General features: G+C 34.4%; 1 protein-coding gene across 2 annotated transcripts in view; it reads right to left on the minus strand.

Annotated features, from left to right (window-relative positions):
- Positions 1-4,720: 4,720 nt before the first annotated feature.
- The window catches only part of LOC114239398 (zwei Ig domain protein zig-8), an 89,837-nt gene continuing 78,678 nt past the window's right edge, over positions 4,721-15,879 (minus strand). Inside the window, exon 9 of one of the 2 annotated variants that reach the window (XM_028169567.2) lies at positions 4,721-9,427. In XM_028169567.2, coding sequence (XP_028025368.2) covers positions 9,315-9,427 — 113 coding nt within the window. In that variant the 3' untranslated portion in view covers positions 4,721-9,314. The remainder of the gene's footprint in view (positions 9,428-15,879) is intronic. The other variant, XM_089728748.1, reaches the window with a different exon arrangement.

The raw sequence follows: 15,879 nt of genomic DNA on the forward strand, positions 1-15,879 counted from the left end.
ATTTACGTATAATGCAAAGATAAAATTATATTTTTAAAATTTAACACAATATTTTTGTATTTGATTTTTCATAACCATGTTTAGTGGAAACTTGGTAAGTATGATTTTTAGCACTACCAAAGATCTTTGGCTCAGTACGATCAACCTGTATAGTTATAACAATCACAGAGGATCAACTTTTGTCAATTTTTACTATTTTAATTTATCCATTTTAAAAGATTTAAATAAATATTATTGTCATTAAATGTTGATAGGTCTAACAAAATAAGTTTCCTCATTTGTACCGACTTTCAGAAATATGGCTTTCGCGACGTCGGCAGTAGGAGATCTGGATTATTTGAATTTAAAATAATCCCCCTAACTGTAATTTGCTAATTGCTGATATAGCTGTAAGGAATAAGGTTAGGTATCTATTTGTCACTACTATTGTCAGTGTAATATTATTATTTTATTATGAAATAGTGTTTGATTCTGACAGACAAAAAGCTATTAAGCTAAGGTAGCTCTTAAGCTAACAGGTATTAAGTAGATTATTTTTTTACATTCTCAAAAAGGAAGAGGTTAGAAATATTACGAAATTAATTGATAAACAGTTCCAAACTATTAAGAAACACTAAATTAAGTATCGCTTTCAGCATAAGCCAATTCCGTCAGAGAGAAAAAAAACGATCGACTCTATTTTTGAATTACTCTTGTACATCACTATTTTAATTTAAAAGGACCTTAACTAGATGTAATTAAAGCCACCTCCACACCAAAGTGTCTTTTTATTTGTTTTTTTTTTATGCCACGTTGTTTTCCTGTTCTTTTAATTAAAGAATTTTTACGGCGTCACATAATGTATACTTAAATTCTATTAGTTGCGGTACCGCAGGCGTACTCGCGTTCCAGCTATAGTTGAGTAGATTCTGGCTGTTAGTAAAACATGAATAAACATATGAGTCTCTCTCATTAAACGAGTGGATTGATTCGCGACAGAGCAAAGTCATCGATGGTCTTACAAGCTAGTCCATAATTAGAATTTCGGACTTTTTGGAGGGAACGCGAGGAGCGAAGTTGTGTGATTGGTTTCATTTTGTCTATTTAGTGTTTCTTCAGGCTTAAATGTGTAATAACGATTGTTTATTAACTGTTTAGTATTTGTAAAAGTGCACAAATGTCGAAAAATGAAACGAAGCCTTAATTTCGCGGGATCCTCCAAAAAGTCCACTAAAAAAGTCTCAATGAATGACTACAATTTTATTGAAATTGTGGTCATTCACAATTCACAATTATATTTCATCTCATATCATTACATCTTATTTTATTTTATTTCATGCCAATTGATTAGGTTTCTTTTGTTTTTTATTATTCATAAACTGTGAGTAGTTAAAATGGCGAATTATAAAACTCTTATTACTTGACGCTGGCCAATGCACAAACCGTGCCGGAGTAAAAAAAATAAAGAAGAAATAGAAGAATTAGAATTCCCTATACTACCAGTTCTCAGTATAGGAATAGGTAGAGGAGGGTAGGTAGTAAAATTTGCATAACGCTAATTCTTAATTAATTGGACTACTTTTATCATAAGGACTACTATTGTGCTTAGAAGATTCTTTCTAATAGCATGTTCGGGATAATCCTAAGTAAGTGAAAAATAGTACTCGATTTATTACAAATACTTCGTTTTTCTCTGACGGAATTGGTTTACCCTAAGAGCTATAGTTAATGAAGTGTTTTTAATGATTTGGAACTGTTTATCAAATAATTTCGTAATTTTATAAACTCTTCCTTTAAGCATCTTGATTAACTTTTTTCTTTTTAAGAATGCAAATAAATACTTAATACCTGTTAGCTTAAAAGCTATCCGGTCATCGTTCTTGTCGAACCTGTCGCTTGCGACGAAGGGCTCGGCGAGTAAATTAGCCCACAAACACAGCCCACTAAGTTTCTCGCCGGATCTTCTCAGTGGGTCACGGTTCCGATCCGGTGGTAGATTCTGCGAAGCACTGCTCTTCCTAGGGTTATCGTTAGGAACGTCGTCAGAATTGAGCCCCGTGAGCTCACCAATTTGTTAGGGTTACGTTGAAATGGCCTCTCAAGGCTATCAGATAAGGTAGATTTTTTTTTATAAAAAATAAGATTTACCTTTCCCTAATAGATTTATGTCTGCCAGAATCAAACAAATTGACCATGTCCATAATTTACATCTAAATTTAATGTTTGTAAGGATTATAATGAGACTGCACGTTTGATTGAGTACCACCAAACAACCGACCGGAAATCGGAGTATCAAGGCAATTTAAACCTTAATACCTAATCTTCGCACCCACATCGCCCGTGACATCATTTACCCATCTTGGCTCATAAATAAATAATAGTTTATAAAAACTAACAAAATACACTTTTATAGAAAATCCAACTAAAAAATAGAAAATATTTTTTTAAAAATTTAATTTAAAAATAGTGTAAGAAAAAATAATTTTATTGTAAAAAAAAAGCGTGAGGTGCTTTTCATGATGTTATCAAAATAACGCTTCTACTCATATCTGTTCATAAAACATTTATAACTACTGATATCATGTACCCAACGCTTTTTTTACAATAAAATCATATTTCTTACACTATTTTTAATTAAAATTTATTAAAATGTATTTTTTATTTTTTAGTTGGATTTTATATAAAAGCGTATTTTGTTAGTTTTTATTAACTATTATTTATTTTTCATTTTTTTAGTTGAATTTAATTATTTTTTTTAATATTAATTTGTCATCGGTCCTTAATTTGGTATACTTAATACCAAATTTCGAGTTAACCCGAAGTTTTAAACAGGGTCAAAATCATGTTCAAATATTCCGTTACATACATACGTCTGAAGCCAATAAAAGCGTATTAAAAATACTATTAACACGCCAAAGTTACCTTGACATACATACGAGTATAATAATATATTTGTACACGAGATAATGTTATAAGTAATTGATAGCATCGAATACTGAAACTATAATCCCAATATTTAGTCCAAATGAAAACATCCATAATACCTTAAGATATAAAATTTATTAAAGCCCACATCGAGTATCAAATAATCTTCTTTCTATAAAACATCTATATATTAATACGTGAAGCAAAAACTTTTTATCCCTTTTTACGAAAATTGCGCGGACGGAGGAGTATGAAATTTTCCACACTTATAGAGAATATAGAGAAGTGCACAATGCTAATTTTTTTTTTAAATAATGCATAAAAGATACATTAAATCAATAAAGAGAACATTACACACACTACATACCATGTATTTGACGCACGCACACATGCATACTATTTACTGTCAAACTTTTGTTCTTCACGTCTGTGGTCAAATTGAGAATAGATTCAATTTATATTGTTTGTCTTTATTAATATTTTTTTATAGTGTAACCTTGGCGAAATTTGTGATTACAGAAGTTTATAATACAATCATAATAGTGTACAAACTTACAATTCCAATAAATTATAGTCGAAATTCGACTACTGCGGGACCTCTAGTATTATTAAATTAGTCAGAGATAGTGGACGTTGCTCTCTTAGAACAGTACAAGTACTAATTGCTTTTTTTTTCCATAATGGCCACTATTCTCGAAGAACTATTATGGCTTCACCCCGGGGATTTATTATTGCTTACATGGGTGGACGAGCTCACGGCCCATCTGATATAAAGTGGTTACTGAAGCCCATAGACATCTACAACGTAATTGCCTCCAACTTTGAGACAAGAGTTCTAAGGTTTTCAGTTTAACAGTACAACGACTGTCCTACCCTTCAAACCGAAACGCATTACTGCTTCACGGCAGAAATAGGCAGGGTGAAGGGTATTACTTAGTCGTGCGGACTCACAAGAGTCTTATCACCAGTAGAATATATCTTTCTTATACTCAACGTAAGATAGAATCAGAAGCAAGGCCCAGTTTATGAAAGTTTTAGTCCTAATTAGTATTTTTTACTTACTGTGACCCCGATAGCGGGTTTCTAGAATATACAGTATCGACAGTGCATTTCCAGAGGTCTTTTTTTGCCACGTACCATCCGGCTATGGAACGAGCTCCCCTCCACGGTGATTCCCGAGCGCTATGATATGTCCTTCTTCAAAAGAGGCTTTTGGAGAGTATTTAGCGGTAGGCAGCGGCTTGGCTCTGCCCCTGGCATTGCTGAAGTCCATGGCCGGTAACCACTCACCATCTGGTGGGCCGTATGCTCATATATATAATAATATATACCAATCATGAAATCCTTCAGAATGTATTTTGCATGTAGTTAACTAGAACTCTTTTGTTTGAGTGATCCATTCAGACATTTACATAGACCGCAGTTAATTTTATTAAAATTCAATATCATTACGCACAATAGATTTACAGAACCCAATTGACTTGTGCATGAATCCCACTTTGACAATATTGATGTTTCTCAATATCAAGAAATTAATGAACAATACGGATTTTGCTGCAGATAAAACGATTAAGCCATATAAACGATTAAGTCATTTAATGATGCGTACATAATCCGTTATGTACGCATTATTAAATGACTAGCAGACCATATGAATGATAAGGTGAATGATACCAGTTATCTTGAGATATAAGGTCGAAATCTTCATGATAATTTACAACAGGTACTCTACGCTTCAAAACGAAAAGCGTGATAGATTAGCAGTAGATAAATGCAAGGGAAATCGCAGTTGATAGAAGACTTTTGAAACACATTATCTCTTTGAAATTTTATTAAAAAATCTTACAATTTATCACAATGATGCACAATTAATATACATAATTATTAATTTATTTACAGTCAAATAAAGCACCGATATGTCTAGATTTTTTTGTTCATAATTTATATTTAAATTTTGAATGGTCATTCAAAGAATACAAATTGTATTTTAAAATTACGTAATCAAAAGATAACAGTTACTACTGTTTTTTGTAACAATAAATTTAAATAGGCGTCAGTCCACAAAAACAAAATAGATTAAAAATCAAGTTGCACTTTTCAATGAACAAAATTTACCCTATGACTATTTTGTTTAACATAATGTTTAATAAATAAATAATTATAAATCCTTACAACATTATTTATGTGACACCAACAACTTCTTTATAACAATGAATATATATATATTTGAAACAACGGAATTTATCCAAACGAAATATCCTCTTTAAGATTACACGTTAACAGTGGTTTTAAACATACACTTTATAAATAACTAATAATATGTAATTAATAATGTATTTAATTTTAATTACAATGACAGGTTGTGCAATTTGTTATTGTTTTAACGCGAAGCTTGATGCTTTTGATACAAGGATATGCGTCAATTTGTAAGAATCATACATACAAAGGGACCAATTTATCAAATTACGTACTAATTACGTACGTACTTACATTTTATCATAAATCAGTAATGAATATTACTTCTGTAACTATGTGACGGGATATTGATTTTACAAAAATAAATAATAAAATTTATACGTCTTGTATTATGTATATATTAATAACTATATATTGAGATTTACGACCAAAATACATCTTTCGAACACCAAATAAATATATCTTTCACAAAGACATAGGCTCCGACCGCAAATCAGATTTGTTTTTTTTTAAGGCTTAGGTGTATGAACGAGCTCACAGCCCACCTGCTGTTAAGTAGTTACTGGAGCCCATAGGCATCTACAATGTAAATGCTGCCACCCACCATGAGATACGAGTTATTAAGGTCCTAGAATAGTTACAACGGCTGCACCACTCTTCAAACCGCAACTGATTACTACTTTGCGGCAGAAATAGGCAGGGCGGTGGTACCTACCCGTGCAGACCCACAAGACGTCCTACCACCAGTAATTACGCAAATTATAATTTTGCGGGTTTGATTTTATTACACGATGCTATTCCTTCATCGTGGAAGTCAATCGTGAACATTTGTTAAGTACGTATTTCATTAGAAAAATTGGTACCCGCCTGCGGGATTCGAACACCGGTGCATCGCTACACACGAATGCACCGGACGTCTTATCCTTTAGGCCACGACGACTTCAAAATGTATATAAGTCATAAAGACGTACAACCAGTTATATTTTTGTAGTTTAATTAAAACTTGCTCTCATATTTACCTGAATTTTAGTGCTTAAAAAGGCCCGTCTTTATTATTTTACAGTAATAAACAATTTTAAACTCACCTTTATTTTTTATTCTGTCCCTTGTCCATACCCTTTACCTTATTTTGTCAGTATCTATATCAGACAGCAAAACCCTTAGCTTTGACGTTAAATTTGTCATCGTTAACATTTTAATATCACTTTTTATTTGCATATTTTTCTTACCTTTAAAATATTACCTTACTTCTGTCGTAATTTTGGATATTATTTTAGGTCCATTATTAGGTTTTATTCGGACGAAATATATTTGGAATAATGATTATCTTGAATTACTGATACAACATATTACAAAATATATAAAGTATCTTATAACAATATTATATACAAATAACTTTATGCTCTAGATTTAAAGTCTTAAAATTCTAATTTCAATTAACACAATTATTTGTATTGAAGATTAAATACAGTATAATATAGTTAACCGTGAAATCGAAGTGATATGAAGACAGTAGTACTCGGTGATATGTGAATTATATGTATGAGAAAAACTATTAATAGTTACAATATTATAATTACATTTTTGTTACACTGCAAATAGACAAGTCGTATTTACACTATCTTACTAGTATGATATTTTTAATTGATATTAGTTTAGTATCTAGGAATATTTTTCTAATATATTTATTTAGAAATGAATTTTCCACATTCATGAATACGATATAAGGAATTAAAGATATTCTCTCACAAACAGAGTTTGGTAAATCAATAATATTGAAATAATAAAAAAAAACACATTTCATTCTATATATCTATGATTCGTCAAAATGTTGTAAAACAGAATTATTTTTGTACACGCTTTTTATATAAAATCATAACATTTACGTCATAAGCTTTCCTTAGAATCTATACTAATATTATAAAGAGGAAAGATTTGTTTGTTTGTTTGTTTCGAATAGGCTTCCAAACTACTGAACCGATTTGAAAAAATCTTTCAGTGTTTAGAAGCTACAGTATTTCCGATAGACATAGGCTATATTATTTTTTGAAAAAAGTTAGGGATCCTTACTAAAACTCCAATAATGTAACCCAAAGTGTAAAAAAGTCACAGTCAGTCTATAATTTTGGTCACTCAGAGAAATTTTAAAAGGAGACTACTCAATAAACCTTAAGAAAACTGTATTAGACACCTGTATACTGCCTTGTTAATTATAAATTCAGCATTAAACATAATTAATAAGCATTTAGGACAAATGATAAAAAATAATTGAAATCTATCACAAATCTGTTTTCGTTAAAATGAATATTTAAATATGCATCAGAAGGAGTGATGCAAAAATATTGACTTTTGAAGCTCAAAGTCAAAGGAGAAAAAGGCTGCATTAACAGTATGATTTAATTACTAAACATTTATATATAACTAGCTGACCCGGCAGACTTCGTAGTGCCGCAATCGATAAATAAAAGACCTAAACATTTGTATAAAATAAACTTAAAACAAACAAAAGGAATCCGTCCGACGCGGGGGACATAAAGGGAAAAACAAAATTGTTATTTTTTTTAATTCCGAGCATTTTCATATTTATCTACCTTTTAAGCCTTCTCTGGACTTCCACAAAATAATTCAAGACCAAAATTAGCCAAATCGGTCCAGCCGTTCTCGAGTTTTAGCGAGACTAACGAACAGCAATTCATTTTTATATATATAGATATAGATTAAACGTATAACAACTTACTATACTATTATTATATAAAATGTTACACATTATGTATTTACACTCTCACTAGTGGTCCTATATCCATGCAAGATCCTCGGACGGCTAACTGATAGGTAATGTTATTAAGGAGATAAGGCTGGGCCATTTCATTTTTGGTTTTCATACTCAATAATAGTACATTGTGCACCATGGGAGAAAAGTAGAACATTTCCTCCCGCGTGTAAAATTGCCAAACACGCGGTATGAGATGTCCTACGTTTTTCCCGCGGTGCACATACTATTTTTTCTCCTGCCAGGCCGAAAGTTCGTGGAGTACCGAGCCGGGGTCCAGGGGCAAAGCCCTGGCAGGGGGTGGGGGGAGAGCCCACTTATATACTTATGGGGGGGCTACTTAATTTTTAAATAAACTACTACTAATTGAATAAGAACTGTCTGATGAACTTGTGCGGAGTTATGTGTGGGTCAGTCTCAAAGGAAAATCATATCACTCATAATTATTTATTGTATACGTGTCCGAGTGCCGTGCCGGACTCCGATGGACTGCCTCGACGTTGACATGAGCCGGCACAAACTCATCTTTGTTTAATACTTCACTATTAAATTTTATTGCCTTTGGTTTATTTCACTTTTACACTAAACACAATACTGCAAATTACCCGAGCACAACAATGGCGGAGAATTTTAGGTGCGTGAGAGCAGACGTAGACACTAATGCGTATGCGCACTTGTCAGTACCCAGGGAGGAAAAGTTGCACTTTCTTCCCTGTACAGCGGGAGGGAAACCGAACTTTCCGCGTAGGTAGAAGAAAAAACATTTCAACAATTAAAACGGATTTCCGTTTTTTTTTTTTTGAAATTAAAATTAAAAAGGTATAAATAGGTAGGATCATGGTATCTAATCGCGTGGTATCATTCTGGGCCAACAAGTAATTGCAAATATAACTTGAGGGGGTTTTTATTTAATTACAATACTATATTTCCTCAATGTACATGTCATTCGAGAATACATTCTATCCACGTATTTACTTAAACAAATCGGTAGCTTCTTGCAAGAACTAAAATATTTGCATCAGTCGATATGGTTTACATCCTTAAGGAGCCTTATTATAGGCCACGTACAATCCTTAAAACCACAACATAAAGATCGATATTTAATTAAAATAATAAGGTATTACCCATTTCCCAAAACATAATATCTTATCACTGAAGAAGGAACACTTCATTATCCACATGTCCTTTATTAAGTACTTTGATTTTTATTGGACAGCTGTTAACTGAGACATATTGATTGTTGAACGTACTTAAATTTAAGAATTTCAAACCTTTAATACGCGAAATGTATAAAAGGAAATCGGCTTTCAAGAACCATTGTTGTACACCTTAAATTCGGGCAGTTTAAAAAGTTATATATATTGTTTGAAAATTAAAAAAAAAAACTACTAAATCATTCCAACTTCAGCCTTTACAATTATGTTTGGGTCCATATCTAGATTGGTCACCTCACGTCGCCTATCAGCGTTCCAAAAGCTAACAGCAATGGCGTCAAAAGAAGTGTCACATAACTGGATTTTGTTTTCACGCCACTCTGAAGTTCAGCTAGACTTGAACCTGTGAACAAATTTTGAGATGAGTTTTTTGTGATTTTGAACGGTGTAATTAGTATTTTATTACTGTTTACACAGGTAGATATGCTTATGGCTTGCCTAGAGTTAAGTGGTTACCAAAGTTCATAGACATCAATAACCTAAATGCCACTACCCATTTTAATGCAAGGGTTCTAAGTTAAGCTTATAGAAAACCAGTTTCCCCACCTTTCAAACCGAAACACACAGCTGCTTCAAGGCAGGAATAGGCAAAGTGGTGGTACCCAGGTGGTACCACTTAACACCAGGTGGGCTGTGAGCTCGTCCACCCATTAAAGCATAAAAAAAAATAAAAAAAATATCGGTTGTCTGTAAAGTCGATTTACTGACGATAGTTGAAGGTGACAATGTCATAAGGAAATACTGATGGAATGGTTTCATTTTTCAATTATCGCAATTATCGTTGCTATAAACAATTGACACCACATTTACTCTTCACTGAACTTCATACTTGACGCAAATCATCTAAATGTATTATTGTATAGCAGCTGTCCACGCGGATGCATCGCTCACATCACCTCAGAGCGAGGTAACGCCGCATGAGTCATGTTTTTTCGTGCGTGCAGCCGGCTCCATCGAATTATAAGACGTTGTCACGTCAAAAAAAAACCACCTACGTGGACTCACAAAACGCTCCACCACCAGTAATACCTACCATGTACTAGCCACCAGTTGTTAAATTTTTGCAATGAAATCCAAAGTAAAAAAAAATAGGCAGTTATTATCTCAATAAGTTTGCAACCCCCCCTGGTATAAAAGTAGTGTTAGGGGTAAACTAACTGATAAAATACTCTTCTTGAGTCTTTTTTCAAGAAAGTTATTGCAGCGATTTGAAAGTACGATCAAGAATCAAAACGTCTATCATATAGAAGGAATGACCTCGATATACAACTTCACTGATATGTCAGCCCGATAGTACCTATTTCTCTCGGAATTCTAAAAATATCTTTGAACTAAAGATCCAGCAGTAGTCGAAATTCGACTATAATTAATTGGAAATGTATAATAAGTTTGTACACTATTATGATTGTATTTTATACTTCTATAATCACAAATTTCGCCAAGGCTTCATTATAAAAAAATATTAATAAAGACAAACAATATTTAATCTATTCTCAATTTGACCACAGACGTCAAGAACAAAAGTTTGACAATAAAGAGTATGCATGCGTGTGTGCGCCAAATACGTGGTATGTAGTGTGTGTAATGTTTTCTTTATTGATTTAATGTATCTTTTATGCATAATTTTAAAAAAATATTAGCATTGTGCACTTGTTCTCTATATTCTCTATAAGTGTGAAAAATTTCATACTCCTCCGACCGCGCAATTTTCGTAAAAAGGGATACAAAGTTTTTGCTTCACGTATTACTATATAGATGAAACGAAAAGTAATATATTACTACACAAACTTTTATATGAAATTATTTCTTTACAACTTTCTTATATCTATATCTCACATTCATAATAACCTTGCTAGTCTTATTTTTTATCATGTCCAAACTTTTATTTCATAGTGTGTAGTTTAGATTAGTTCTCATCCCTTGAATGTCATTAAAAGTGACCGACGGATTATATCACCCAATGACTTGCATATACTATAAGACACAGCACAAGTCGTTGTGGTGGTGTGGTACCAATTTTTCTAATGAAATACGTACTCAAAAAATGTTCACGATTGACTTCACGGTGAAGGAATAACATCGTGTAATAAAAATGAAACTCGCAAAATTATAATTTGCGTAATTACTGGTGGTAGGACCTCTTGTGAGTCCGCCCTGCCTATTTCTGCCGTGAAGCAATAATGTGTTTCGGTTTGAAGGGTGGGGCAGCCTAGTAACTATATTTGAGACCTTAGAACTTATATCGTAGTATATCGTATTATGTAGTAGATGTCTATTGGCTCCAGTAACCACTTAACACCAGGTGGGCTGTGAGCTCGTACACCTTTTTAAGTAATAAAAAAAAACATATTATGTATCGTCACGAAGCAATTATGTTTAAAAGATAAGACACCCATATTAAAATACAATTGAGAATCAGATCTCATATCTCAAGTAGGTAGGAGGTATTGACGCTTTATCCATAGACCGCAGTATCCAATAAACAAAAAATGTCTCTTCAAACGTTGTAATAATTACAGTTTATTATCCAAATCTATCCTAAGGCAGCTAGACATCCGAAGAAGGCTCTCTTCCATCTGCCGGGAATGTGTTATGAGCTTCTTCGGGCACATCATGCGGTCTCCCAGAAATGAATTAGAGAAGCTCATAATTACGGGTCGAATAGAAGGCAAGCGCGCCGTGGGCAGAACACCAGCCAGATGGTCAGATCTAGCAAGAGAAGCACTCGGTGTTAGTCTGTACCATGCAGCCCATGCCACCCGTGATCGAGCACATTGGAAGTACATCGCATGTGATCGCGATCCTCAGTAGTGAGGGAACGATATAGAAGAAGATCCAAATATTTATTCTCAGCGTTTATTAAGTCCAACTTTTCGTTATAAAAATCATTGCTGAAACAGAGAAACGAGTGATTTCGGTACAACATTTTGTGAGAGTTAAGTTACAATTTCCTTGAGTTGTCGCTGTATGTGAAACTAACGTAAAAAAGCTTTCCCCAAAGAATAATAATATCTAAGCTTTCAGTACGTACACAAATCTTGGTTGATTCAACGGCAAAGCGTACAAGTTCCTTAATTTCTTAACTAAAACATGTTTCTCTGTAATCAAGCCGCTCGCAATAAATACTAGAGTAACGGTGATTGTCAAAGTGACGTTTCTGTACGATTATTTTGTTCCTTCAATTACATAGTCTATATATTAATACGTGAAGCAAAAACTTTGTATCCCTTTTTACGAAAATTGCGCGGACGGAGGAGTATGAAATTTTCCACACTTATAGAGAATATAGAGTAGAAGTGCACAATGCTAATTTTTTTTTTTAATTATGCATAAAAGATACATTAAATCAATAAAGAAAACATTACACACACTATATACCATGTATTTGACGCACACACGCATGCATACTATTTATTGTCAAACTTTTGTTCTTGACGTCTGTGGTCAAATTGAGAATAGAATATGGTTTGTCTTTATTAATATTTTTATAGAGTAGTCTTGGCGAAATTGTTGATTATAGAAGTATAAAATACAATCATAATAGTGTACAAACTTACAATCCCAATTAATTATTGTCGAATTTCGACTACTGCGGGACCTCTTGTTCGTGTAATTTTTTCTTTGTCTCAAATAGCTCATATAGCATTTTGCTAACTTTAAGCTAATGCTCAATACCACCAAACTGCTTTCATTGAGTAAAACATCAAGAATTATTTACAAAACATCGTGTTCTAAGCAAACCAAAAGTTTAACCCACTCAAATTTGTTTAAATAGTTCAATTACTTTGTGTAAAGCAAGTACCCGAATATACTTCATCTCTAAGATAGTCACTTAAAAGGAGGGCATCGTAAAACTTTGAGAGCCACTAACCTCGACTATTAGGAACCGAGTAAATAAGACATCCAACACTTTGAGCTATAATATACTAGAAACTTCGTCAAGGATCTTGTGTTCAAGACTTTGTATTATACGGATGCCTCTTGTGTCAGTTTCACAATTAGAAAGTTGTCAAATTTATTTTATTATTATGACAATTGAAGGTCTGAAAATAGTTTTAATATACATTACTTGTTCACAATAAAATGGAATATCGTTTCAAGTAATTTAGTGTAGAATTATATTATGTACGACACATTTTTACATTTGTAATATGTGTAGCTAGCAAGCAGGCTTTTGTGATTCTTATCGTTTCCTTGTCAAACCCTTTTTTCTTTTAGAAACCATACAATATAGATCGAATTAGATAGAGCCAAGATTAAGATAGTTATGGTTATAATAATAATAGTTATTATAATAAGGGATCCCTTTTTTCCAAGAACATTATAATATCATTTACTTTTATTCATCTGTATAAGAAAAACTTTGACCGTTTTAAGTGGATTTCGCTATTATAATCAATTACTCAGTTTGTTATTAAACTACAAAAGAATTTGGTCAAACTTAAACTTCAAAATGTAAATTGATGAATTTAATACAAGTTATAGTTGTTTTTTTTTTTAGTTCCAAAAAAACTTGCTGTTACGAATTTGAGATAAGCTTAGTAATGGAAAAAGCTTTAGCAAAAGCATAATTGAGTCGACTATTATCAAAGCCGGCAATGTGACTTTTGGACAATTATTGGTAAATCAGAAAAACGAATTATTGACTTTGTATTCCATTGGCAGTCACAAAACTCTTCTGAAAGACATCTTAGATAAATAACAGGTTAAGTATTAACCTTTATTTAATGCAGGTTTTGAACCGTATTCTTTGAAGGAGACGATTATATTCAAATCAATCTGTATTGACATATCAATAACATTTTTTTGTCCAAATGCACAGATTGCCACCTTTGATAATAGACGACTCAATTAAGGAAACGATTTTTAAAAGGTACAATGATTTTTTAATTCTACTTATAATTCAGCAGTAGGAAAAACCAAAATCATCGATGGTGCATACGAGTGAGGTCTTGCTGTAGACATTTTTTTTTAATTTTTTTTTATTACCCTTGTATGCAGGCGAGCATACGGCCCACCTGATGGTGAGTGGTTACCGTCGCCCATGGACTTCAGCAATGCCAGGGGCAGAGCCAAGCCGCTGCCTACCGCTTAATACTCTCCACAAGCCTCGTTTGAAGAAGGACATGTCATAGCGCTCGTGAAACACCGTGGAGGGGCTCATTCCATAGCCGGATGGTACGTGGCAAAAAAGATCTCTGGAAACGCACTGTGGATGACCGCAGTGGCTCCAGGTAATTACAAAATAAATAAATAAAAATATTCAAACATCCCTTTGCTATTCAAATACTACATTTATGTCTTCAAGTACTATAATATAAAGTAGGATGTAATTACAGGCCAAACTAAACATTGAACTAATTTATTTCATCCTATGGGAAGCCCGAGATATTAAGTCTAACTATTAAAATTATTATAATATCATCGGTTCTTGATACATCTGCAAATTTTGTCGTTAATCGAACGCTTTAAGCTGGTTACTTTAATTGCATAAAAAAAATCAGTTACATAAATCTATTTATGTTGATCAGTGACCTTTTTTTTTTTCTTTTTCGGGCCGGGGGCCGAACCTCCTACGAGGTCCCCGCGCCTAGGGGGCGCGCGGGGTATGTGGGTATGTGAGACTCAACGATCTGCAGGTGTTGAGAGCAGATCGCGGGCCCAAGGATTTTAGGGCCAACCCACTTAAACGACTCCCCTGCACTCTTACACCCGACGTCCGATCTCCGTCCGACCCGTTCAGAATAGAGAGAGGGGGTTCCCGCGGTCAACACTACAACCAGACACGCGGCGCCACCCCGAGGACGCCCGACCGACGGGTCGTCGAGGCGATAGTCGACGACCAACGACGTCGGTCTCCGCGGTACGGCGGCCCTACCAGGCCGCCCGGGCGGTGCCGCTGGTGTTCCGGCATACCCCGCTGGGCCAGAACCAGCCTGCCGGGTCGGAACGCGATACACCGCCGACCGGGTTGCTCTTCAACAGTATGTTCGGCGACGACAGCGACGACGAAAATGCGGACCGCATCGCAGTCCGCAGCCGCCGACGCGCCGTCCCGTCCTCCTGGTGCCAGCGCGCTAGAGTGACGGTAGCGTGCGGCGCAGCCTCAACCCCCTTAGGTCGCCCCGTGACCATCACCGGGAGGAGACTGCCTCCTCATTTGATCAGTGACCTGTGTGAAGCTAATAATGGCGTGTTAAAAAAAAATGAATTAAACAAAATAAAAAGTCAGTTTTCTGTCCTGCGCTACTTATTAAACAATTTAACACTATACTCATAAAATTTAACAAATTGTTTCTAGATTCAAATAGCAAACATCCACAAAAGTCTAACTAGTAGTTCGGTAGGCAGCGGCTTGGCTCTGCCCCTGGCATTGCTGAAGTCCATGAGCGACGGTAACCACTCACCATCAGGTGGGCCGTATGCTCGTCTGCCTACAAGGGCAATAAAAAAAAAAAAAAAAAAGAAATACTTTCTGCAACAGATTCATCCAATTTTTTCTTCATCAAATTGAACGTCTGTAACTGACCCACGGGAACAATATCTGCTGATGCCTCGCCAGCTATAATAACATTCATTGTGCATGAACAACAATAACAAAAAAAAAGAGAAACGTACAGTATAATTGCCGGGTCGAGCGTGAAATTGAGAAAAAATATTGGCGTAACCTTAAGAAATACACAAGGAAAAGTTTCTCGCTTGAGTTAATGTGGCTCGTGTGCCAGCTGCAATGTTTTGTGGAAATTTGGGTGGGCGAGGTTGGAGTTTTCGAGCAGAAGGCAATGTGTTTCAGTT

The sequence above is a fragment of the Bombyx mandarina genome, chromosome 07 (genome assembly GCF_030267445.1).
Source record: "Bombyx mandarina strain Sakado chromosome 07, ASM3026744v2".
Taxonomy (NCBI): domain Eukaryota; kingdom Metazoa; phylum Arthropoda; class Insecta; order Lepidoptera; family Bombycidae; genus Bombyx; species Bombyx mandarina.